The sequence below is a fragment of the Ictalurus punctatus genome, chromosome 15 (genome assembly GCF_001660625.3).
Source record: "Ictalurus punctatus breed USDA103 chromosome 15, Coco_2.0, whole genome shotgun sequence".
NCBI classification, from domain to species: domain Eukaryota; kingdom Metazoa; phylum Chordata; class Actinopteri; order Siluriformes; family Ictaluridae; genus Ictalurus; species Ictalurus punctatus.
Window position 1 is genome coordinate 3,686,175 of NC_030430.2, and position 21,326 is coordinate 3,707,500.

At 42.3% G+C, this 21,326-nt stretch overlaps 1 protein-coding gene across 1 annotated transcript in view; it reads right to left on the reverse strand.

Moving 5' to 3' along the window:
- Positions 1 to 21,326, reverse strand: part of magi3a (membrane associated guanylate kinase, WW and PDZ domain containing 3a) — a 161,084-nt gene that overhangs the window by 3,312 nt on the left and 136,446 nt on the right. Inside the window, exons 10-20 of the mRNA XM_017487129.3 lie at positions 14,171 to 14,662; positions 8,520 to 8,551; positions 7,813 to 8,107; positions 6,482 to 6,576; positions 6,099 to 6,291; positions 5,050 to 5,238; positions 3,586 to 3,771; positions 3,357 to 3,453; positions 1,945 to 2,050; positions 1,448 to 1,585; positions 1,164 to 1,302 (exon numbers count right to left, since the gene is read on the reverse strand). Coding sequence (XP_017342618.1) covers positions 1,164 to 1,302; positions 1,448 to 1,585; positions 1,945 to 2,050; positions 3,357 to 3,453; positions 3,586 to 3,771; positions 5,050 to 5,238; positions 6,099 to 6,291; positions 6,482 to 6,576; positions 7,813 to 8,107; positions 8,520 to 8,551; positions 14,171 to 14,662 — 1,962 coding nt within the window. The remainder of the gene's footprint in view (positions 1 to 1,163; positions 1,303 to 1,447; positions 1,586 to 1,944; positions 2,051 to 3,356; positions 3,454 to 3,585; positions 3,772 to 5,049; positions 5,239 to 6,098; positions 6,292 to 6,481; positions 6,577 to 7,812; positions 8,108 to 8,519; positions 8,552 to 14,170; positions 14,663 to 21,326) is intronic.

Sequence of the window (21,326 nt, forward strand, 5' to 3'; positions counted from 1 at the left end):
TTGATGAACCGTTTCCTATAACACACCTCATGTTGCTATTATTGCCTCAGATAACCAGTTACTGTAAACAAAAACTTGTTAGGAAGCTGGGGTCAGAGTGCAGGGACAGCCATGATAGAGATAAGAGCCTTGCTCAAGAGCCCAACAGTGGCAGCACTTGGGTTTGGACCGCTGACCTCCTGAGCAGTAACCCAGAGCCGTAACCGTTAAGCGAATAAATCAAAAAGTGGAGCGGTTTGTCCTGCCTCCTTCACGCCAAAACAAGGAAACACGAAGAAGAGAATAGATCAAATCATGATGGGAATACGTTGATCACAAACAAAATTACGTCCTTTTTTTGTTTCATGTCTTTATGTTTTGAGGAAACTGATGATGACAACTCAATTAGCGTACTTAGAGTCGTAAATTCCATCCATCCATCCATTTTCTGTGCCACGTATCCTACACAGGGTCACAGGGAGCCAGGGACACCCTGGATGGGGTGCCAATTCATCGCAGGGCACAATCACACACAATCACACGCCCATTCACACACTATGGACAATTTGGTAATGCCAGTCAGCCCCCACATGTCTTTGGACTGGGGGAGGAAACCGGAGTACCTGGAGGAAACCCCCGAAGCACGGGAAGAACATGCTGTCGCTGAAGTGTGAAAACATCACTTGGAATACATATACATATATATGGCCTTTAACGCTGAAAGGTGAAAGGGCGATATCTGATTATGAGTAATGAGAAAGAATAAAAGTTCTGAAACGAGGATTAGAAGAGGAGCGCCAAGGATTACCGAGACTAATAAGGACAAGAAAAGTAGAGTCTTTAGTGATGCTCTGGTTTCATGTAGAAGCACAGGGTGGAAGAAGAGTTCAGACCTAAAGAGAAGACAGAGACAGAGAAGCAGAGACCAGAGGCAAGAGTGAGACAGAGACAGGAAGTCAGAAAATGACAGATTGAGAAAGACAAATGCATGAAAATTGAAGCAACGCTACGGTTTCTACACAAACAAAAGCACAATGCACTCTAGAGGGAAAAATCAGTGTGCGTCTGAAATGAATCAATTTCACAAGGAGCTACAGTCCTCTTGCGTGACAAATTATTTGAGGACTCTAATTGATTCTGAGCCTCTTTTAACTAGCAGTACTTGTAGATTAATGGTAACTTACTGTGGTCAGGAATCAGGCCTTGGCCCGGCCGCAGCAGCAGCAACACCTTCGTGCCTCCTGCTTGGATGAGCTCGATAGCCCGTGTGTGTGTGATGCCTTGGGTTGGCTCGCCATTGATCTCTACTATCTGGTCTCCCACCTGTCAGCACAAACACACCATTAGTCCTCTCCGTAATATCCAGCGCGCCAGTACAAATGAACATGACCATCCTGCTTGATTCAAGATGCTGAGATTTCGTGTACATGGTTATAGGGTCGTGCAGTCACAACGGTGGTTAACTCACATGTATTCTGCCGTCCTTCAGCGCTGGGCCGTCCTCGGCCAGTCTCAGGATGAACAGGCCCATATTGTACTCCTTCCCTCCACGTAAACTAAAGCCAAAGCCACGTGGCCCTCTCTCCAGCTCCACCATGAAACAGCCCTGCCACATATGCACAGACAACGCAAATGATACCGTCCCCATGTTCCACCATGATGCCCAATGAGCTCAAATTCTTCACTCTCTATAAAACTGATCTTACATCTGTGTTTGAAGCTAAATTCTGCTCTGTGGTGAAGAGATTTTTTGAGCTGTTCAGGTGCCTTTTTTTTTATTTTATTTTATTTTACTTATTACTATTACTACCAAATTTCCATGCAGTGGTTGAAAAATCAACTGAAAATTGTTCAGTAGATGTAGCTAATTTACTCAATGCTGACCTGAATTTTCAGCCTATTATGTAGAGGTCTTTTAAGTCATCCAGTGGTAACAGAATGAATCTGTATCCAGGTGTGTTTTACCTGCTTGGGGCCTGAGGTGATCATGGTGCCAGTCTCATTCTTGGGGAGGGATTTGTAATTACCCCAGGCCACACCGTCTTCTCTCTCCTCCGTGTCGGGGCCGTTACTAAGAAAAGTTAAAGAAACCACCAGTCTAAAATTCAGCAGCTCTGAGAATATAACATCAGTATGTGTATGTATATGTATATATATATACATACACACACACACACAATCTCATAAACCCATGTTATTCACAAAAGGACATGGAAATGTACCATTTTAAGAAAAAAAAAAAAAGTAATTTTTAATTTGATGGCCACAACACATCTCAAAAAAGTTGGGACGGGGCAACAAAAGGCTGGAAAGGTAAGTGTTACTAAAAAGAAACAGCTGGAGGAACATTTTGCAACTAATTAGGTTCATAGGCAACAGGTCAGTAACATGATTATATATAAAGAGTATATGTTCTATGGTTTATGAGATGTGCAAATCATTGCATTCTGTTTTAATTCACATTTTACACAGCATCCCAACTCTTATATATATATATATATATATATATATATATATATATATATATATATATATATATATATATTACACACACATACATACACACAAAGGGAGCATTAACTCTCATTAAAAGTAAGGTGTAGATTAACATTTGCACATTAGCACACAGGCTGTCTCACCATAAAAGCAGTGTAATGTTTCAAATGTAACATTTGATCCCATTTTGTATTACTCGACTTTATGGCAACATAGATTTAGGTATTTACAGTGTGTTTGTAAAATGAGTAAGTAAAAAATGTGTTATTTCTTAAGAAAAAAAGCAGACAATATAATAATATTTATCTACCCACAGCAGTCTTTCTTTGTTACTTATATTTAGCTAGATTGCATTTCTCAGATGATCCTAGTAGAGTATCCCCCCCCCCCCATAAAAAACCTGCAAAACCCTACCTCCTTTACACTATCAAAACTGTTTCTTATTCCCTATATATGCTCACTACATAGAGTATACAAGGTACATTTAGCCAAAAGGTTTAAGAAATGTGTTACATTAGGTGGATATAAGTAGAAAGATTTGAATATCGCTTTTGAATATGAATACGTTATTGCTGCAGAGCATCAATAGTGAGCATGGGTGTGGCTTAGCTTGGGTCAAGGCACACCGGAGTCCTGTTGTCCCCATGTATATTTATGCCATCTGTATCTCTTTCTCTCAGAGCAGTGAGCTTAACATGCATGTGTATGGCCATGAGTGGAGCAAAAGCCCCTGAAAATGAGGCCTTTTGGAGTCTACTGTGACGAGATGGTGAATATATGCTAAAAATGTGGCACTAAAAATGCATTAGTCGGGACAATTGTTCCATGCTGTCAGACAGGAGTGTGCATTTGTGTGTGAGCAGTGTGTATTGGTCTTGTACCCGTCATCACGACTGGCAGGCTGCTGTCCCATGGCTTTGTGCTGAACCACTGGGCTTTGCTTGGCTGAACTGGTGGCTGACGGAGGGCCGCTGTGCTCTGAAAAACAAACAGGATCGTCGATGGCATGACACTCACAGCAGGCTGCGCAATGCAGAAATAAACCCCCAGAAATACCAATACACCCCAGGCAGCACCATAGCGACAACGGAAATTCCCAGAATTCCTCACCTTCTTCAGGAAGCACGGTGAGGGTGACGGTGTTGCCGGCCTGCTTAATCAGCTGAACTATGTCGTTGTGCGAGAGCTCCACGATGCACTGTCCGTTTACGGCTGAGATGCGGTCACCCACTTTAAGCTTTCCGGAGCGTTCTGTGGGGCTGCCCTTGATGATCCGTCCGATCTTATGAGGAATTACTAAACACGGAGAAGACTACGAATGAATTCTGCTTCACACACCACAATGTAGCATTGGTTTGAATCTCTACAATGTCAAGCACATATCTAAGTAACTCCCTATGACAAACAGCGAGCATTCATGTGTCTTCCCTCCCGCTACTACTACTCACACCGTGTTATCATTCACTCGGAATGAGTCAGTAGTCATCCCCGCTCTCTTCATTAAGCTATCTTTCACTGTTGAGTTTGACGTTCATTCGTAATTCCAGTGTAATATTACATTAGCATCATTGATATCTACAGTTATATGCAGTGTGTAGAGAGGAACCGACATTAAACGTCCATTTAACTGTTTCATGGTTTTTGTTATTAGCAGATATAAACTCGGCAAAAAAAGAAACGCCCCTTTTTTCAGGAGACTGTATTTTAAAGATAATTTTGTAAAATCCAAATGAGCTTTACAGATCTTTATGGGAAAGGGTTTAAACAATGTTGTTCATGCTTGTTCAATGAACCATAATCATTAACACACGAACGGTTTACAGGCGCTTGGTGATTAAGGTCACAGTTACAGTAACTTAGGACACTAAAGAGACCTTTCTACTGACTCTGAAAAACACCAGAAGAAAGATGTCTAGGGTTCCTGCTCTCCTGCGTGAACATGCCTTAGTCCTGCTACAGGGAGGCATGAGGACTGCAGATGTGTCCAGAGCAATAAACTGCAATGTCTGTAACGTAAGACACATAAGACAGTGCTACAGGGAGACAGGAAGGACAGCTGATCGTCCTCGCAGTGGAAAATTACATGCGAGCGTGTGTGTCCTCCAGACGTGATCGAGAACTTGCAAACGCCTTGTCGGAAGAGTGGAGTAACATCTCACAGCAAGAACTGACCAATCTGGTGCAGTCCATGACGATGAGATGCTCTGTAGTGTTTAAAGCAGCTGGTGAACACACCACATACGGACTGTTACTTTTAATAGTTCTTTCACTGTTGGAGTAAATGCTAATGCAAAAATGATATTAGCTCTGGTCTCCTGTATACATCTATAGAAGTTTACCCTGCTATAGCTGACTTGACCCGAGAAATGGATGCATATGCACGAACACAATCCGTTATAGCTGATGTATCGTGTAGCATGATTGACGTGACGTGCAGGTCTTAAGATGTTTTTGGAAATGTCTTGAATACGGTATTAAAAAGCATTAAATATGAAGTGCTGATACCTGCAGATACCCTGTATATATGACCGACAGTAAAACAAGACATCCTGAAAGTTTTGGTGTGCCTCTCACCTCCTGGTGGTGGTCTGTTCTTCGAGGTGAGGATAACGAAGCCGAAGCCCTCGTTGTCTTTGCGCTGCAGCGTGACTTCGTACGGCTCCGGCTGGGACTGAGCAGGAGCGTCTGCATGAGGAGGTCTGGGAGAACCGTTAAGCTGAGGGGGAGTTGCCTGGCACTGTCCACCATCATCCTCTCTTCCTTCTGCATCAGGAAGGAAGAACACCACATACACCATCAGTTTGCAGTGCATCGTGCCAAACCCATTATTACTCATTAACTTGTTTACAAGAGGGCGTGCAAGAGCTGAGTCGCTCCATATGTTCAACATGGAGCTGTACAGGAAGTCATTCCTGCTGACTGGATTTGTGAGTACTATACACACATATACTATTGACACCCTATTATTATTTTCTATAACAATTATTATAAATTTGTGTATTTTAATAACACTTTTATAAAATAAATTTTTTTTTTTTTTTTTTTTTTTACAAAAACACTTGTAATGCATATATTTTATTTTACTTTACTTTTGTTTCCAGGGATTTCCTTTAATTCTTTTCCTGTTTGGTAAAATCTGCTACTGCAACATGGAACAGCAGGACGTATCAAGCAAAGAAAGAAGGAAGGAATAAAAGGAAGAAATGAGAAATGAAAGAAATGAGCAAGTATGTAAGGAATTACATTCATAAGGGGGGAATAAAAGGAAGGGATTTAGGAAAAAAATGTGCAGAATTTTAGGACAAACCTAGCAAAACATATGTGGAAATGTATTTAGTGTGTGTTAGTTCACGCAGAAGTTGCTTCATTATTACAAGTAGACGTGGACAGCTTTTAGATCCTTTAAAAGTCTGATCCGAGCCTCGTTCATGAGTCCCACCACAAGGCGTTCTTTCAGGCGCATTCGGCGTTCCGGATCCGTTTTCTTATAAACAGTGTCGCGACCGTCTTAACAGATTGGGAGTCTATTGAAAGCAACGCAGTGCTAGTTTTCTTGGTACCGGTCGGTATTACATCAATATACAACGGGTATGTAAATAAACAGGTGTATACTGAACACACACCTGTGTAGATGAGCTTCCTGCGCACAGTGAGCATGACCTGGCCGTTGCGTGCGGCGTTGGTCATCAGCTCCAGGACCTGCTTGTGGGATTTTCCTTTTACAGGAACGCCGTCGATACACATGAGCTCGTCACCTGCCCGCAGACGCCCATCCTTCTCTGCTGCACCCAGTGGAACGATAGCACCGATGTACACCTACAGAGAGAGAGATTGAACTATTTACTTATGAACAATAATTGGTTGTAAATATTTAACGACTGTGCACACAGTTCTAATGTGTAGAACGTTCAATTTTGCCTAGTTTCTACATATATTAATATTTACTATAAAAATTTCTAAAAAAAAAAAAAAAAAGAAAAGAAAATTTGCGTGTTAAGAAACTCACAGGATGATCTGTTCCTTCCCCGCCCAGCACTCTGAAGCCAAAGCCAGACTCCTGGTTCCTTTTAATAAACACGTCCAGTTCCTTGGTGTTGGCAGCTGCAGGTACGAGTGGACAGTGTTAAGGGGTCAAGAGTCACTATATCATACCATCTACAACTAGTACGCTATACAATCAGTATCTACATTATCACATCACTGACCATACCATACCATCGTTAACTACTATTCCATACCAGATACTACTACACTATACCACCCCAGCTGTTACTATATCATGACAACTAACTACGTCATTACTATCTTTTATACTACATTATACCTTAATTAACTGCAATGCCGAGCAGATACTACTATAATACTATACCAGCTGCTACTATACCTTGCCAACTAAACACATCATCATTACTCTATTATAGCATCATTAACGGCAATCCCACACCAGAAACTACTGTACTACTACACCAGCTGCTACCATACCATACCAACTAACTACGAGACCATCCCAAAGAACTACATCATCATGACCTCACACTCACTGTTAACTCTGTGCAACCTGTACATTCATGCAGCCAATTACGTGGCAGCAGTGCAAAGCACATCATCATGCAGGACACCTGAAATCTGCAAAAACACCCTGGTCTTTTTCCACTCTTCAAATAGCCAGCTTCGGTGAGCCTGCTGTGGCCCATCCACCTCAAGGTTTGACGTATCAGGTGCCATTCACTACTGATTTATCTGTTCAACAAGGCGTTTCTGCCCTCTAAATGTTTTTTTTGGTTTTGGCACTATTCTGTGTAAACTCCGCGGAAAAATCCCAGGAGAGCAGCACTTTCTGAAATACTCGTAATCAGCCTGTTCGGCACACGACAACCATATCCAAATCACTCGGATCGCAATTTTTCACCCGATCTGAGGTTTAATGTGAGCATTAACTGCAGCTCTTGAACTGTACCTGCGTGATTTAATGCACTGCGCCGGTGCTGCATGATTGGCTGAATGGAGAAGTCCAGAAATGTGCAAGTCTACAGCCGTTACTGATTAAGTGTGTATTTTGGGAAACAGCTCCAACTCGGCTCCAAATTCGTTAGAAAAGTCCGAATTCCTTTGGAAGTGGGTGGAAGTTATAAACAGTACCATATCAAACTTAAGTACTTTAACCATCGTTACACTATACTATATGCATGAAAGAATGAACTACTAGATCACATTTTTAAATGCGATACTACACTGTGTCCTACTATTCTAATATAACAGTTATACTATACTATACTATTCACTGGCTCAGTTATGTGACTGGTGTGCGTGGGTGTGGTATAGGCAAATGTTACTCACGCTTGCTGTCAAGGATGGCTTTAGATTTGAGGTAGAGTTCGGATGGGTCCGGTTTGGGCGAGCTGGAGCGTACCATGGTGGAAGGGAAGGGCAGCGACTGGGGAGGAGCTTGGGGGAGCGACTGGGGAGGAGCTTGGGGGAGAGTCTGGGGATGCATCTGGGAGAGCGACTGGGGATGAGCTTGAGGAAGAGTCTGGGGAAGCATCTGGGGGAGCGGCTCGACAGGACTCGGACTGTCCGTGCTGGTGTTTGCTTCGTGTTTCTGGGTCGCTGGCATCGGCACCGCGGTGGCACTCTAACACACAAACAACTCCTATAACCTCCAGCATCTCAGAAAGGCCTCACTATTAATTTATTCAACACAGAGGCTTATTGCACAGTAATATTATCAAGAATGTACACACAGCTGCTTTAGAAATGTGATCAACGCTTGTGCCATCGATTCGGAAATTTTAACCACACTCCAGCACTAGCTAGACTCAAACCTGCATCAATAACGTTCCATGAGTAAAGCCTTGGGAGTTAGGAGATAGTAAATTATGCAGCGCTATGTTGAGCCTCGGCCCAGCTACAGCACCGCCGATTCATTATTCGGCGCACGCGTCATCATTAAGAGCGCAGCCTGATATCATTAAACTCCGAACCCTGAAGCGTGTGTGTGTTCATTCCCAACAATTCTGTGATTAAAAGTGGTTAGATGAACTTACAGGCTTCAGAGACTTCACAGGAGACGTCTGACCTGTGGGAGGAGAGATTGAGTGAGAGGAAGAAAACGAGAAAGGAGGAACAGAACAAGTCAGGAGGGGAGAAGAAGGAACAGAAGACTTGGGGCAATGATTAAAAGCTTGGGAATTAGGGCACAAAAGAGCATTTATTTCATACGCCGAGTACACTTAAAAGTACTGACACTAATAACGAGAGGTCGAACAGGATTCCAGACATGCACAAGAAGCGTGTTATGCTGCACAATTACAGTTATAATTCATTTATATTTACAGTGGGTTTCAGAAGTATTCACACCCCTTTGTTTTTTGCACACTTGAGGTCAAGTGCACTAAAAAGCAGGTGTTTTACAAGAACCTCTCTTATTTGGCTGCATTTATCCCACCCTTAATTCTGTTAAGCACCCTCATAGCTCGATTCTGCCCCCATCATGCTTCAGCGTAGGGATGGTATTAGCCAGCTGAGTTTCATTTTTGTCTTTTCCTTCATGCTCCTCTAAGTGCCTAGCCATGCGACCATAAAAGCCTGTCTGATGGAGTATTTCTGAGATAGTACTCCTGTCCTTCCGACAGGTTCTCCTATCTCTACTGAGGTGTTCTGAAGATCTGTCAGAGTGGTCATTGGGTTCTGGGTCACCTCCCTGACCAAGGTCCTTGTAGACCAGTTACTGGGTTTGCCTGGACGGTCAGTTCCAGCAAGACTCCTGGTGGTTTCAAATTTCCTCCATTTCACAATGATGGTGCCCACTGTGCTCATGGGGCACGGGAAATGGTTTTACATCCTTTGCTCACGGCTTGGATTGTGGTCTGACGTGCACTGTGAATTGTGGGACCTCATACACACGTGTGTGCCTTTCTAAATCATGTCCAATCAACTCAATTAGCCACATTTGGACTCCAGTCAAGTTCTAGAAACATCCAGATAATCAACACAAACAAGATGCACCTGAGCTCAATTTAGAGTGCCTTAGGCAAGGCACTCTCGATATTTATGTAAATGAGAGATTTTAGTTTTGAATTTTTATTATAAATTTAAAAATACTAAAAAATAAATAAATAAAAAAGCTTTTGCTTTGTCATTATAGATTCCTGTGTGTACCAGATTAATGGCCAATAAAGTCAATTGAATCGATCGCTAATTAAATCTATAACAACTATTTTTAAAAACGTGCAAAAACATTAAGAGGTCTGAATACATTCCGAACCCTTCAGAATCTATTCGGTGTCTTTAGGTACAACAAGCTGACAAACCACTAGGTGGCAGTATACCCCACACTGAGTGTGCAACCTGCATGATACTGAAGGAGGAATGATCTCCATACGCTACTGAACTCGACTGAGGTGTGAGCAAAACAGAAGATCAGGTTACACAAGCAGCCAGACACATTTTGTGGTTGAATAATTGAATATGTAAACGCTGGGGTCAGTCGAGAGTCAGGTGACTTGCCCGGTCCAGCCAAATGCTTTAACAATTAACCACGCGCACGTAAATATTCATTCTCCAGCTCAAATGCAAGAACTCATGTCTGGTTACTAGCAGAACGTCAGCCAGTTGAAGATAACGCTGCAATACATTAGAACAGTAACAGTTTTGATTCACTTATCTGAGGGAGTCCTGTTGGCCAGGGGAATGTGTTTACTTCCATAATGCTCAATTTAAAAAAATAATAAATAAAAAAAATATGAGTGTGTATACATCTCCAATCATGTTACTGACCTGTTGCCAATGAACCTAATTAGTTGCAAAATGTTCCTCTGGTGGTTTCTTTTTAGTAACACTTACTTTTCCTGCCTTTTGTTGCCCCCGTCCCAACTTTTTTGAGACGTGTTGCGGCCATCAAATTCAAAATGACCTTTTTTTTTCTTTTTTTCTTCTTCTTAAAATGCTACATTTCCTCAGTTTAAACATTTGATATGTTTTCTATCTTCTATTGTGAATAACGTACGGGTTTACGAGATTTGCAAAATCCCTGCGTTCTGTTTTTATTGACATTTATTTACTTTTTATTTTACACAGCGTCCCAACTTGTTTGGAATCGGGGTTGTACTAATGAAAGGTAATTTATATAATAATTATACCGCAGTGCTGCCGAGTTCTCGATTCCGAGTGCTCAGGTGGTGTTGATTAGTTTTATGTAAAACTATTAGTATTAGTTTCATTAACATTTATGGAAGGAGTCTCCAGTGTCGCATTTTAAAGAAGAGTTCACACTTTGCGGTTTTGGGAGCATGACGCGTTTCATTTTTTTTTTTTTTTTTATTAATGATGTTAACTTCAAGAGCGGGGGGGGTGGGGGGTGTGGACAAAAAACAAACAGAGGCTGGTGTGGGAACGACTGATATAACTGATATAACTCAAGTGATAACAGGATCTGACTTGTTTCGTGAATGCTCCATAACATTAAATGTACTTTTATCAATGTGAATTGATCAGAAAAAACGACTTCAACCGCATCACACCACCCCGTCATTGATCATTTCCCTAAAACATCGCACTCTGTAGTGTTTTATTACTTACACAGATACGTTACAATTATGCTTACAATATTTAGACATATTGAGAAAGTCTTCTTTGTTAAGCACTAATCAGTCTAATTGTTTTCAGGCACGAAAATGGAAAATACTCAATCAGTGAGTCGACGAGTGCATTTTTAATGTGTTAAAATATCTTTTTCGCCCCTTCCTGGCAAATTTTCATAAAAAAAAAAAGGGCTCTGATTAATTAAGCTTAATTGTATTTGCTATTGCTTTAGTTTATATAAACCATACGTCTCTTATGTTAAAAGTTGGCAACCTCATATTTGGTCAATGGCAACAAGCAAGTTCTGATAAACTGCGATTTATTTCTTTAAATATCCCACATTTACTTAAATAATATGCCACGTATCCTTCTGAGCGAAACTACTATTATAAAAAGAGGATCTGGTGAGAATTGTTTCTTTGCTCGAAGAAAAGTCTTTTCTCCAAATGTTTCAGTGGAATGGCGTCACGTTTATTTTACGCAGTTGTTTCTGCCCAAGGTTTTTCTACGGGGTTTCTTTGTCAGGATTAGTTCTATTAGGATCTTCTTGAACATCTACCGGTTCAAACGTGAAGAGTGTCTTATAGTGCGCGATATAGAAAGACCGACGTTACAGAGGATCGTTCGACTGAAACACCGTTTCTCCACATGCGTCTTGTTGTAAAAAGTATAGGAAACCCAGAGCGCAAACTCGGCCGCTACTCCGCTCCCCGGTGATCTTTTCTCCAAGATTGAAGAGCACTTCAGTGAAGAGCCGAGTCTTGCAACAGAAAACCTGTTTTCTGAGATGTGTAAACTGGTGTTTTGTATCTTAGCAGTAAAAATAAATAATCTATTGCAGTAAAAAAAAAAAAAAAAAAAAAAAAAAAAAAAAAAAAAAAAAAAAAACCAGCATGCAGCAGAACCAATACATTTATGAAGGAAACTGGCTCTAGTATTTTTTTTTTTTTTTTAAACATGAACCATCACAGTTTCTGTAGCAGATCCACTGCTACAGAGTTTACACAGACTTGCAAAGGTTACTTTTTAATTTAATTTAATTTAAATAAATACAATTTCTTCCTTGGGTCACTTTTGGTAGGTTCTAACCAATACATATTGGGAACATCCGACAAGACCTGCTGTTTTGGCGACGCTCTGACCCAGTCGTCTAGCCATCACCATTTGTCCCTGGTCAAAGGCGCTCAGATCCTTTAACACTTGCCCATTTTTCCTGCTTCCAACACATCAACTTCGAGAACTGACTGTTTACTTGCTGCCTGATATCTCCCTCCCCTTGACAGCTGCCAATGTACCAAGATAATCAATGTTATAAATTCCGAGACTATTTTTGGTTGCTAAATCATTAGGGCATGTTGCCCCCACCCGACCCCCAGTGGAGCAAAAGACTAGCTTTAGATTGTTCCTTTTTTTTTTTTTTTTTTTTTAAACTCTTTAATTAAAATCGTTTGATTTTTCAAAAAAAAAAAAAATTCTAAATACATTTGGTGGATCAGATTAAAATCTTCGTCTTTAAAAACACCCCTGCCATAAACTATAAACTAATCGCTAACGGTTACGCTTTAAAAGGCAACTGTTTCCATCATTCGGTCACGTTCGTTCCTCATCCAGATCTCTCCAAGCAAGGAATTTTACGTAGCTGGTTGCCCCTGACATAGACCGATTATATTCACACAATCTTTAAGGCACCTTTAGGAACAGCTGTTATTCACAGTACTGGGAGAAAATGGATGCAATCCAGTCAAATCACAAGGCACACACCGAGCAGGTGGGGTCGACCGGGTGGACGTGGGAGCCTCGTCGACGTTTTCATCACGATTATAATTCACCTCACACGGAGTGGTGAGCTATAAAAATTACAAAGTGCTCCTCTAAGACTGGCCATTAAACCTGCTGCGCCTATTTTGAGCATAATTAAGGACAAGGATGGACTACACGCAACTTGGAGTGTTTATCATCCATGTCGCGATTATTATTGTCATTAAAATAATGACGCTATTGCCCTGGTAACCGGCTGTGAAGTGGGTCTGGAGTGCTGCAGTTCTGCTCCTACAGGCAATAAAATGATGCTACAGAGCAAAGTTTGTACCCCAGATCTCTAACAGGAACGCGCTGTTCTTCTCGCTTAATGCTTGCACATTCCTCCGTCTTTGTCTCTCTCTCTCTCACACACACACACACACTACACATCTGTCCCTCCCACCACCCGTGTTACTTCTCACCTCTCTGTGTGTTGCAATCAGCACTTTTTCTTGCTCAGGCACAAACATATCATTTTCTTTCGCTATCTACTTAACGGTCTATCAAGTTCTCACGAAACGTTTTGCAAACGCTGAAGCGCGAGCGGTTTGTGTGAACGCTCTGTAGACAGCGTTACAGCATTATGTAATCAAAAACGCATCAGCCGAACACATGGAGAGACCAGAACACCATCATCATCGTTCATAAATTTGTTTCGCGTGGGCCCTTTCTTCATACGCCAGATTCTCTTCCTCGGTTGAGTGCGATGAATGTTTTGGGTAGTATGAATTTCTGGAGTTTTTAATTTAGGGTTCCAAATGCACCGCATTTTTGCATTAAAAAAAAAAAAACATGTGGATGGTAACCCCTTATTGATGTCATGTGAGGAATAAAACCCTTGGGCTTGTGTTGGTCTAGGAAAGGACAGGCTGAGCATGACGCGGCGTTACGGTCATCACTCCAAGTGTCCTGATGTGTATTATTTACTACAGAAGTACTAACATATGCTACAGGACATTACCTATGATTACATCTTTTCAATTATGGTGTACTTTTTAACCATTTATAGTTACATTTAATGACGTGGAACATCCACGAAACATTCCTGTTATCACTTCTATCTGTTTATTATTAGTCTTAGATTATACAAGTGTCTGTGAATGAGCTGTTACTATAGAAACAATAACGCATTAGACCGAGTGCATCAGTGCTGCTGTTACAGAAAATTAAACCGACCCATTCTGCCGATCTGCTTTGCGAATTCAACAGCGCTGTGGTGTAGAAAATTAGAGCACCTATTGCTGTTCATTTTTAGAATGGTAACACGTGCTGTGCCTTAAGACACGTGTCGAGAAGACACGTTCCCAGCTCTTACCTCCTCTGAGCACGAGCACGTTGACCTCGGAGCCGAGGGGCAGCTCTTTCAGGATGTCCACCACTTGCGTGTGGCTGAGCGTTTGCACGTTCTTCCGGTTGATCTCTTTAATCACGTCGCCTTTGAGCAGGCCGCGGCACCACTGAGCGTCCAGGATCATCTTCACCTTTTGGCCCAGCGGGCAGTCGGCGATGGCGAACCCGAATCCGCTCGGCCCTTTCGCCAGAGTCACGCTCACCAGCTCCGGCTGCAGCAGCGTGAGCTCGGGGGCGTCCTCCTGTCGCCCGTCGGGTACAAGCGCCTGCCGGTCAGCCGGTGGCACGGCTGCGGCTTCTCCTGCGGCCTCGTCGCCGGCGTCCTCGGGAAGGGGGTAGCCTCGGCACAACACCATGTCCACGTACTGGTTCACGGACACCGACTGGAACATCTGCACCACATCTGCGTGGGTTTTACCTAGCACGCACGTGCCGTTGATGTCTACGATCACGTCGCCTGGTAGAGAGAAAAGACAGGGTTAATTATTCCAATCAGTGAACTTTCTTTACGCTCACCAACACAAATCTAAAGAAGAGTAGATAAAGATAAATAAATTCAAAATATTAAAAGACACCATAAATGATCCAGATGTGCCTTTGTATTTAATCAGTAAGGTGGGGGGATAAAGTTTTAAAATCGAAAATGACTTTTAATGAACTCGCGTTTTGTCTTTTTTGTTTTTGTACACAAATCAATTCACATAAATATATATTATATATACACTTTTTTTTTTTTTTCTTTTTTTTTAAAGATGATAAGAAATCCCAGAAAGATGAAATAGGAGAAAAAGTTCAATCTGCACACGCTCACTCTATTTTTACACTCTGTTCAAAATCTGTTCAAAATCTCTTTATCTAGGTCACTCGAGAGCTTCATTTGAATCTCTCACTGTGATTGGTCCCTGGCTGGAATCAGCATGCAGAACAGTGTGTGTGCGTGCGTGCGTGCGTGCGTGTGTGTGTGTGTATGCGTGCGCCAAACCACAGAAGGCTCCTTCACTACAGCTGAATTGTTAAAAATGAACATTTATTAATTGATTAATGTTTATCCTGATCAGTGTCGCTGTGGATCCAGAGTGTATCCCGGGAACACTGGGAGTGAGATGGGAATACAGCCTGGATGGGATTATAATTCATGACATGGCACCGTGAACATATATAGTCCACACAGAGGGACAATTTATAGTAGCCAGTCCACCTAGCATGTTTTTCCCTCTATCATACAACAACTACTGACCAGGGAGGCTGCCGGCTAACACTCGTTTCCCTCGAGACATGCGAAGTCAGGCAGCTGCATCATTTCGATCTGCTGCTCATGCTGCAACACACCCAGAGGAAAGTGCTATCTGCCTTCTTCCGCATACTCGGACTCCACGACTGTTCATTGCGACTGACAGTGGAGAGGGAGTTTTGCTTTGCCACTCGGGAGCATTTAATTCCTTCTTACCAGAGGCCAAAGGAAGCCTGTTTTGGGGGTGCGCATGTCCAGCATTGAAATTATTTGTGATGTCACACTCCATAGTAGTGGTTAATGGCTCATTTGAAAGTAGACACTCAGGGCTTTTTCCATAAGAGTTTGTTATTTGTTGCCTAGCCTGCCTATAATTTTATATAGGTTATAAATGGTTTATATATGGTTCTAATTTTATTTTATTTGTGTATAGTGTTCTACTACCAAAAAAGTTTTGTTGTCCGTTTTATTTCATTCATTTCACAATGTTATTGTGGAGAGGTGGGAATTGTTTTGTCCAGCAAGGGAGCTCGCGCTCCTCCCCTTTCCCCATGGACCCTGCTCGCGCTCCTCCCCTTTCCCCATGGACCCTGCTCGCGCTCCTCCCCTTTCCCCATGGACCCTGCTCGCGCTCCTCCCCTTTCCCCATGGACCCTGCTCGCGCTCCTCCCCTTTCCCCATGGACCCTGCTCGCGCTCCTCCCCTTCCCCCATCGACCCTGCTCGCGCTCCTCCCCTTCCCCCATCGACCCTGCTCGCGCTCCTCCCCTTCCCCCATCGACCCTGCTCGCGCTCCTCCCCTTCCCCCATCGACCCTGCTCGCGCTCCTCCCCTTCCCCCATCGACCCTGCTCGCGCTCCTCCCCTTCCCCCATCGACCCTGCTCGCGCTCCTCCCCTTCCCCCATCGACCCTGCTCGCGCTCCTCCCCTTCCCCCATCGACCCTGCTCGCGCTCCTCCCCTTCCCCCATCGACCCTGCTCGCGCTCCTCCCCTTCCCCCATCGACCCTGCTCGCGCTCCTCCCCTTCCCCCATCGACCCTGCTCGCGCTCCTCCCCTTCCCCCATGGACCCTGCTCGCGCTCCTCCCCTTCCCCCATGGACCCTGCTCGCGCTCCTCCCCTTTCCTCATCGACCCTGCTCGCGCTCCTCCCCTTTCCCCATCGACCCTGCTCGCGCTCCTCCCCTTTCCCCATCGACCCTGCTCGCGCTCCTCCCCTTTATTACAGTACAGTGTGTGTCTTAATTTTGATGATACAAACGAAGGAAACTAACACTTGCACCATTTTCACAATATTTAATATGCTAGTTAATATCGAGAGCTGGCTTGCACGTACGAGCCATTTTCTTCTGTCGTAGACGTAGACGATGCGGTCAGTCTTGTAATCTATTTGAATCAAAATGCTCCAACATCGAAGCTCTTGTGTAGCCTACATTCTGAGAGGTGTGTTCGACTCTTAGCTGTGTGCGTGAGGGACTGTGACGAGGAGGATCTGTCTGCATATTTTTACAGGTTAAAATATCGCATCATTTCCTGTCGCTGGGAGATCACGCGTTTCAATCCCAGTGATGCTACAGTCATGTGCTTGGGAGTGTAGAGCGCAAAATTGGCCATGCTCTCTGTGCGGGAGAGATGGAGTACTCAGTCTCTCAGTCATAGGCTGTCAAGGAGTTCACGTATTCAGAAGAGGGCAGACTGAACTTTCCTTCCGAAGACGTTATGGGAAACGGTTCATTCGGGAGCCGAAAGGTTTGACTCTTATTGATGATAAAACTCGGCGAAAAGAGACGTAATTTCCATCTCCAACACTAACTCAACATGACGAGTGAAATAAGCCTGGAGAAAGGTTCCATTCCTGCTGCAAATTGGAAAATACCTTGCTTCATTTTCTTCGCTTAAATGCAAAAAAATTAAATAAATAAAAAATTCTCCATAACCTCTAGACAAAGTCCATTCTCACTTCTGCTGCTCTCCAAACTCCTTCATTTCTTTCAGGACGAACTGCACGTGACCGATTCCGCGCTCATTTCCGTGACCGTAAAATAACGAATCAGCAGTTTCCCGTTCTGGTCAGAAACAGGTTCCAAAAGACTCGTTTCAAAGGAGAAATCCGCTTGTATTGATGTGCAAAATACTTCTCCGTTTGCTCAGAAGGCTATTAGCAGGCTAATGAATAGGAGTGCACACTTGAGTTATGCTTTATGAATATTAACACCCGCTCAATCAAACTGGGCTGTGAGCTGGAGAGCCAGTCTACCATTACAATACAATAAAATATATACACACACGTGTGTATGTATGTATGTATGTATGTATGTATGTATGTATATACACACACACACACACACACACACACACACACACACACACGTGTGTGTATATATTTTATTGTATTGTTATTGTAGACTGGCTCTGGATGGATGTTTCTGTGACGCTTGTGAATACAAAAAAAAAGATTCTGAAATAAGACACAGGACCTTTAAAACCACACCTGCCCGCATGAGCCATTGTTAGTTGGTGACGAACGCTCCGAGTGTGTGTGTCAAATACAAACAATCATGGAGAGGCTGGAACACCCACTTCTCTAGAGCATGTTTTTCCAGCTCCAAGACTGGAAAGTGGGTGTGGATTTTTGCTAGCTCCACTGTTGGTGGACGGAAAAGCTGGCACAAACCCCCCCCCACGACTCAACGACTCATCTCATGTGTGTCTAATGTGATGGTGGCGTTACAAACAAGCAAGTTTGATCCCAAAAAAAAAAAAAATGCCAAGGAGAGAGACTGGAAGACATTCGCGCTTACATGAAAACCTGCTTCAAGTAGGGAAACGCATGTAAGGAATATGCTCTTAAAGGAAATGAATCACCGTTGGTGTTATCACCTCGAAAGTTACCACTCATTACAGTTTTATTCCTTTTTGTACCACAGCAACTTCTCAACAATTATTTTTTTTACATTTATTAAAACAATGACGGCATACTTTTTTTTTTTTTTTTTTTTTTATAAATCCAATTATAGTTACGTTTAACCTTATGCAACGTCCATGAGTCAAGTTGGTTCCCAAGGTTACCGAGACACCCATAAACTCCTCTGTCCTGAAGACGTCAACACAGGAGACTCCTTCCAGAAATGTTAAACAACAAACTTCCCCCAAATCATTGTATCATTATACATTTTGCTCAGTCAGATCATGATGGAGCTGAATTTCGATGACGTTAATTTAGACCAAGTTTAGATTACTATGCTGCTTTCCTGTGAACGAGCCGTTACTATAGAAACGAGACCGTGTTGGAACGAGTGCGTTATTACAAAAAAGGTGTGATTTGCATTACAGGAGCCTGTGATCCAACAAATCAGACCTGAGAATTCAACAGTGCTGTGGTATAAAGAGAAGTACGAGCTGTAAACATCCCTCCTCACTTCACCCACTCGATGTGATGAAGCCAGGAGGTTTTGACATGTCTTATACAAACTAATGTCCTTGCTGCTTGCACATGTTCTAGCAATTTCTAACAACAACAACATTGTAATGACAATCCATTAAGAAAGTGTGAAAATGAATAATAATAATAAAATAAACAGCCTGTGTGTAAGTTTTAAATGATGTGGCATATATACCTACTCTGGTATTTGCGGCAAAATAGTTGTGCATGAACAATGCATAGCACTGATATGGCACCTCAAGAGATGGTCAAATGTACCTGCAAATCAGATCCAGCTACCACACCGACATGGCCAATTCAGTTGAGGAGAAAGTTGGGACGATTTGAAGTGAAAGTCAAAAAGAAACGCACGTTTTCAAGCAGAGGAAAGTCAAAAGTACCACCTACGGGAAAGAAAAAAGAAAAGAAAAAAAAAACCACCACCACCCTGAAACCTGCTGACATCAAGCCCTTGCTTATCCCGTTTCACAAACACTGCTGACATCATCTTAAAGGGCCGGTGTGTAATCAGTAACCGCTAACCCTAATATGCTCCTCTATAACTCCTCTCACCTACTATACGAAGCATTTTCCTGTTTCCAGTAATCCATTAAATGCTGACGTATGCTCCGAGCAATAAAAATGACCGCGTGACACTCTACTTAAGCAAGACTGAAAGGTAAAGCTTGCAAAGAGCACCTCAGTAAGCTGAAATCGCTCTCGGCAAGAGTGTGCGCGCGATGAAATCGTCCCTTCCTGTCACATCATCGCTTCACTACAAACAGGTCGATAGGACTGAGCAATATGATGATATAATACATCCATTCTCTTATATATTATGTCACAATATAACTTTCTGAGATCACAGGTAGTGTTATCTTTGATTGAAAGTCTTCATATTTAACAATATTTAGTATTACTTACTTAACATTTACTTGATACTTAAAATTGTACAATTTGATTGTAAAATGTCCGCCTTTTTATGTTCAATCTTTTTTTATTCCATATCAAATAAAAGTAGAGCTTAACTCAATTTGCAGATTTTCTTTCTATTTTATATTTTTTATATATTATTTATTATTATTTTTTTTTTTACTTTGGTCTTTGATAAAAGAGCTCATACATTGTTATGTTAAGTGAAGAAACTAACTTGATATATGGACCTTCCGCAATATTAAACATAACTATAAATGGATAAAAATTACAACGTAGTTTATTAATGAATACAAAAAAAAAAAACGGTAGAATAATCAACTTTGGCATGGTATCACGTCACCCCTTCGCTTGCTGATTACTTTCCTGTAACAGCATGCTCCGTCGCGATTTATTCCTTACTTATACAACCGTAAGTTCCGGTCCACTAATTTGATTGGTCGCGCGGCGTTCCCAGAGTGCTTATATTTAGAAATAACTGCACTGGGATATGATACGTCACTTGTGTTTTTCATTTCGTAGTTCGAAAAAGTTACTACAGTAGAGTTAGCGACGTCAGCGGTGGACGTGTCAAATGATCATTTTAAGGAATATAACTTTTGACTTAAAATATGAAAGCTTTGTCAGATGAAGATGAAAGGGAAGAAGAAAGGCCAATTTGACCCGAAGCACCTTTAAACGGGAATGGACAAATCAACCTGAGCTAGCTAGCCAGCTAGCCGACGGGCTATAAACTGAGCGTAGCTTCTTTGAGATCTATTTCCGCTAGCGGAGAAAAAACCAACACAATGTTTGTCTGTATTCTGTCCGAAATGTCACTTGGTCAATAGCAATTTCGTGTTTATAGGAAATCTTTTATGAAAGCAACATCACACATATACTGAATATCGGCACGGCTGTGATTAGCGATGCTGAATTCTGCATAACCGCACTCTTGCTCATGTGATATTGCTTAAATATAAATCGCTCACTCATAGCTCCAAGACTAAAACTTGTAACTCCGACTAGGAAAAAAACCAAAGATAAACGGAATTCCTACTCGGAAACTCGGCAAGTGACGTCAAATCAACATGGCTGCTCACAGCATGAACACCGACTATACAGTTCGCTGTTTTGAGGAGGTAAATATACACCACTGATCAGTTAGCTGGCTAGATGACGCTAACAAACATGGAGGTGGCCAGGGTTCTCTCCCACTTTGTAGCTCAAACGCACAAAGGCTGAAAATTCGGAGGTTGACTTCCGATCCACCGCCAACTTTAAACTTTGCGCCATCTCAGTTATTATCCAAGTTGCCGGATCATTTTTAGAGCCAAAGGAAGGATATTGCACCTACACTCCGAATAACGCTCTTAAATATCGTAGTACAGTATGAATCTACAGGATGTGGCGTAGCAAGAAAAAAAAAAAAAAAAAACTTTTAGAAACATTTATGAAGTGGTCTGTTGTACCTGTGTAGGTTGGCGAATAAAAATAAATGCAGTGTGTAAGCTTTCAGGACTCACAAAAAAACTGAGAACCTGCTAAAAGAAGTCTCA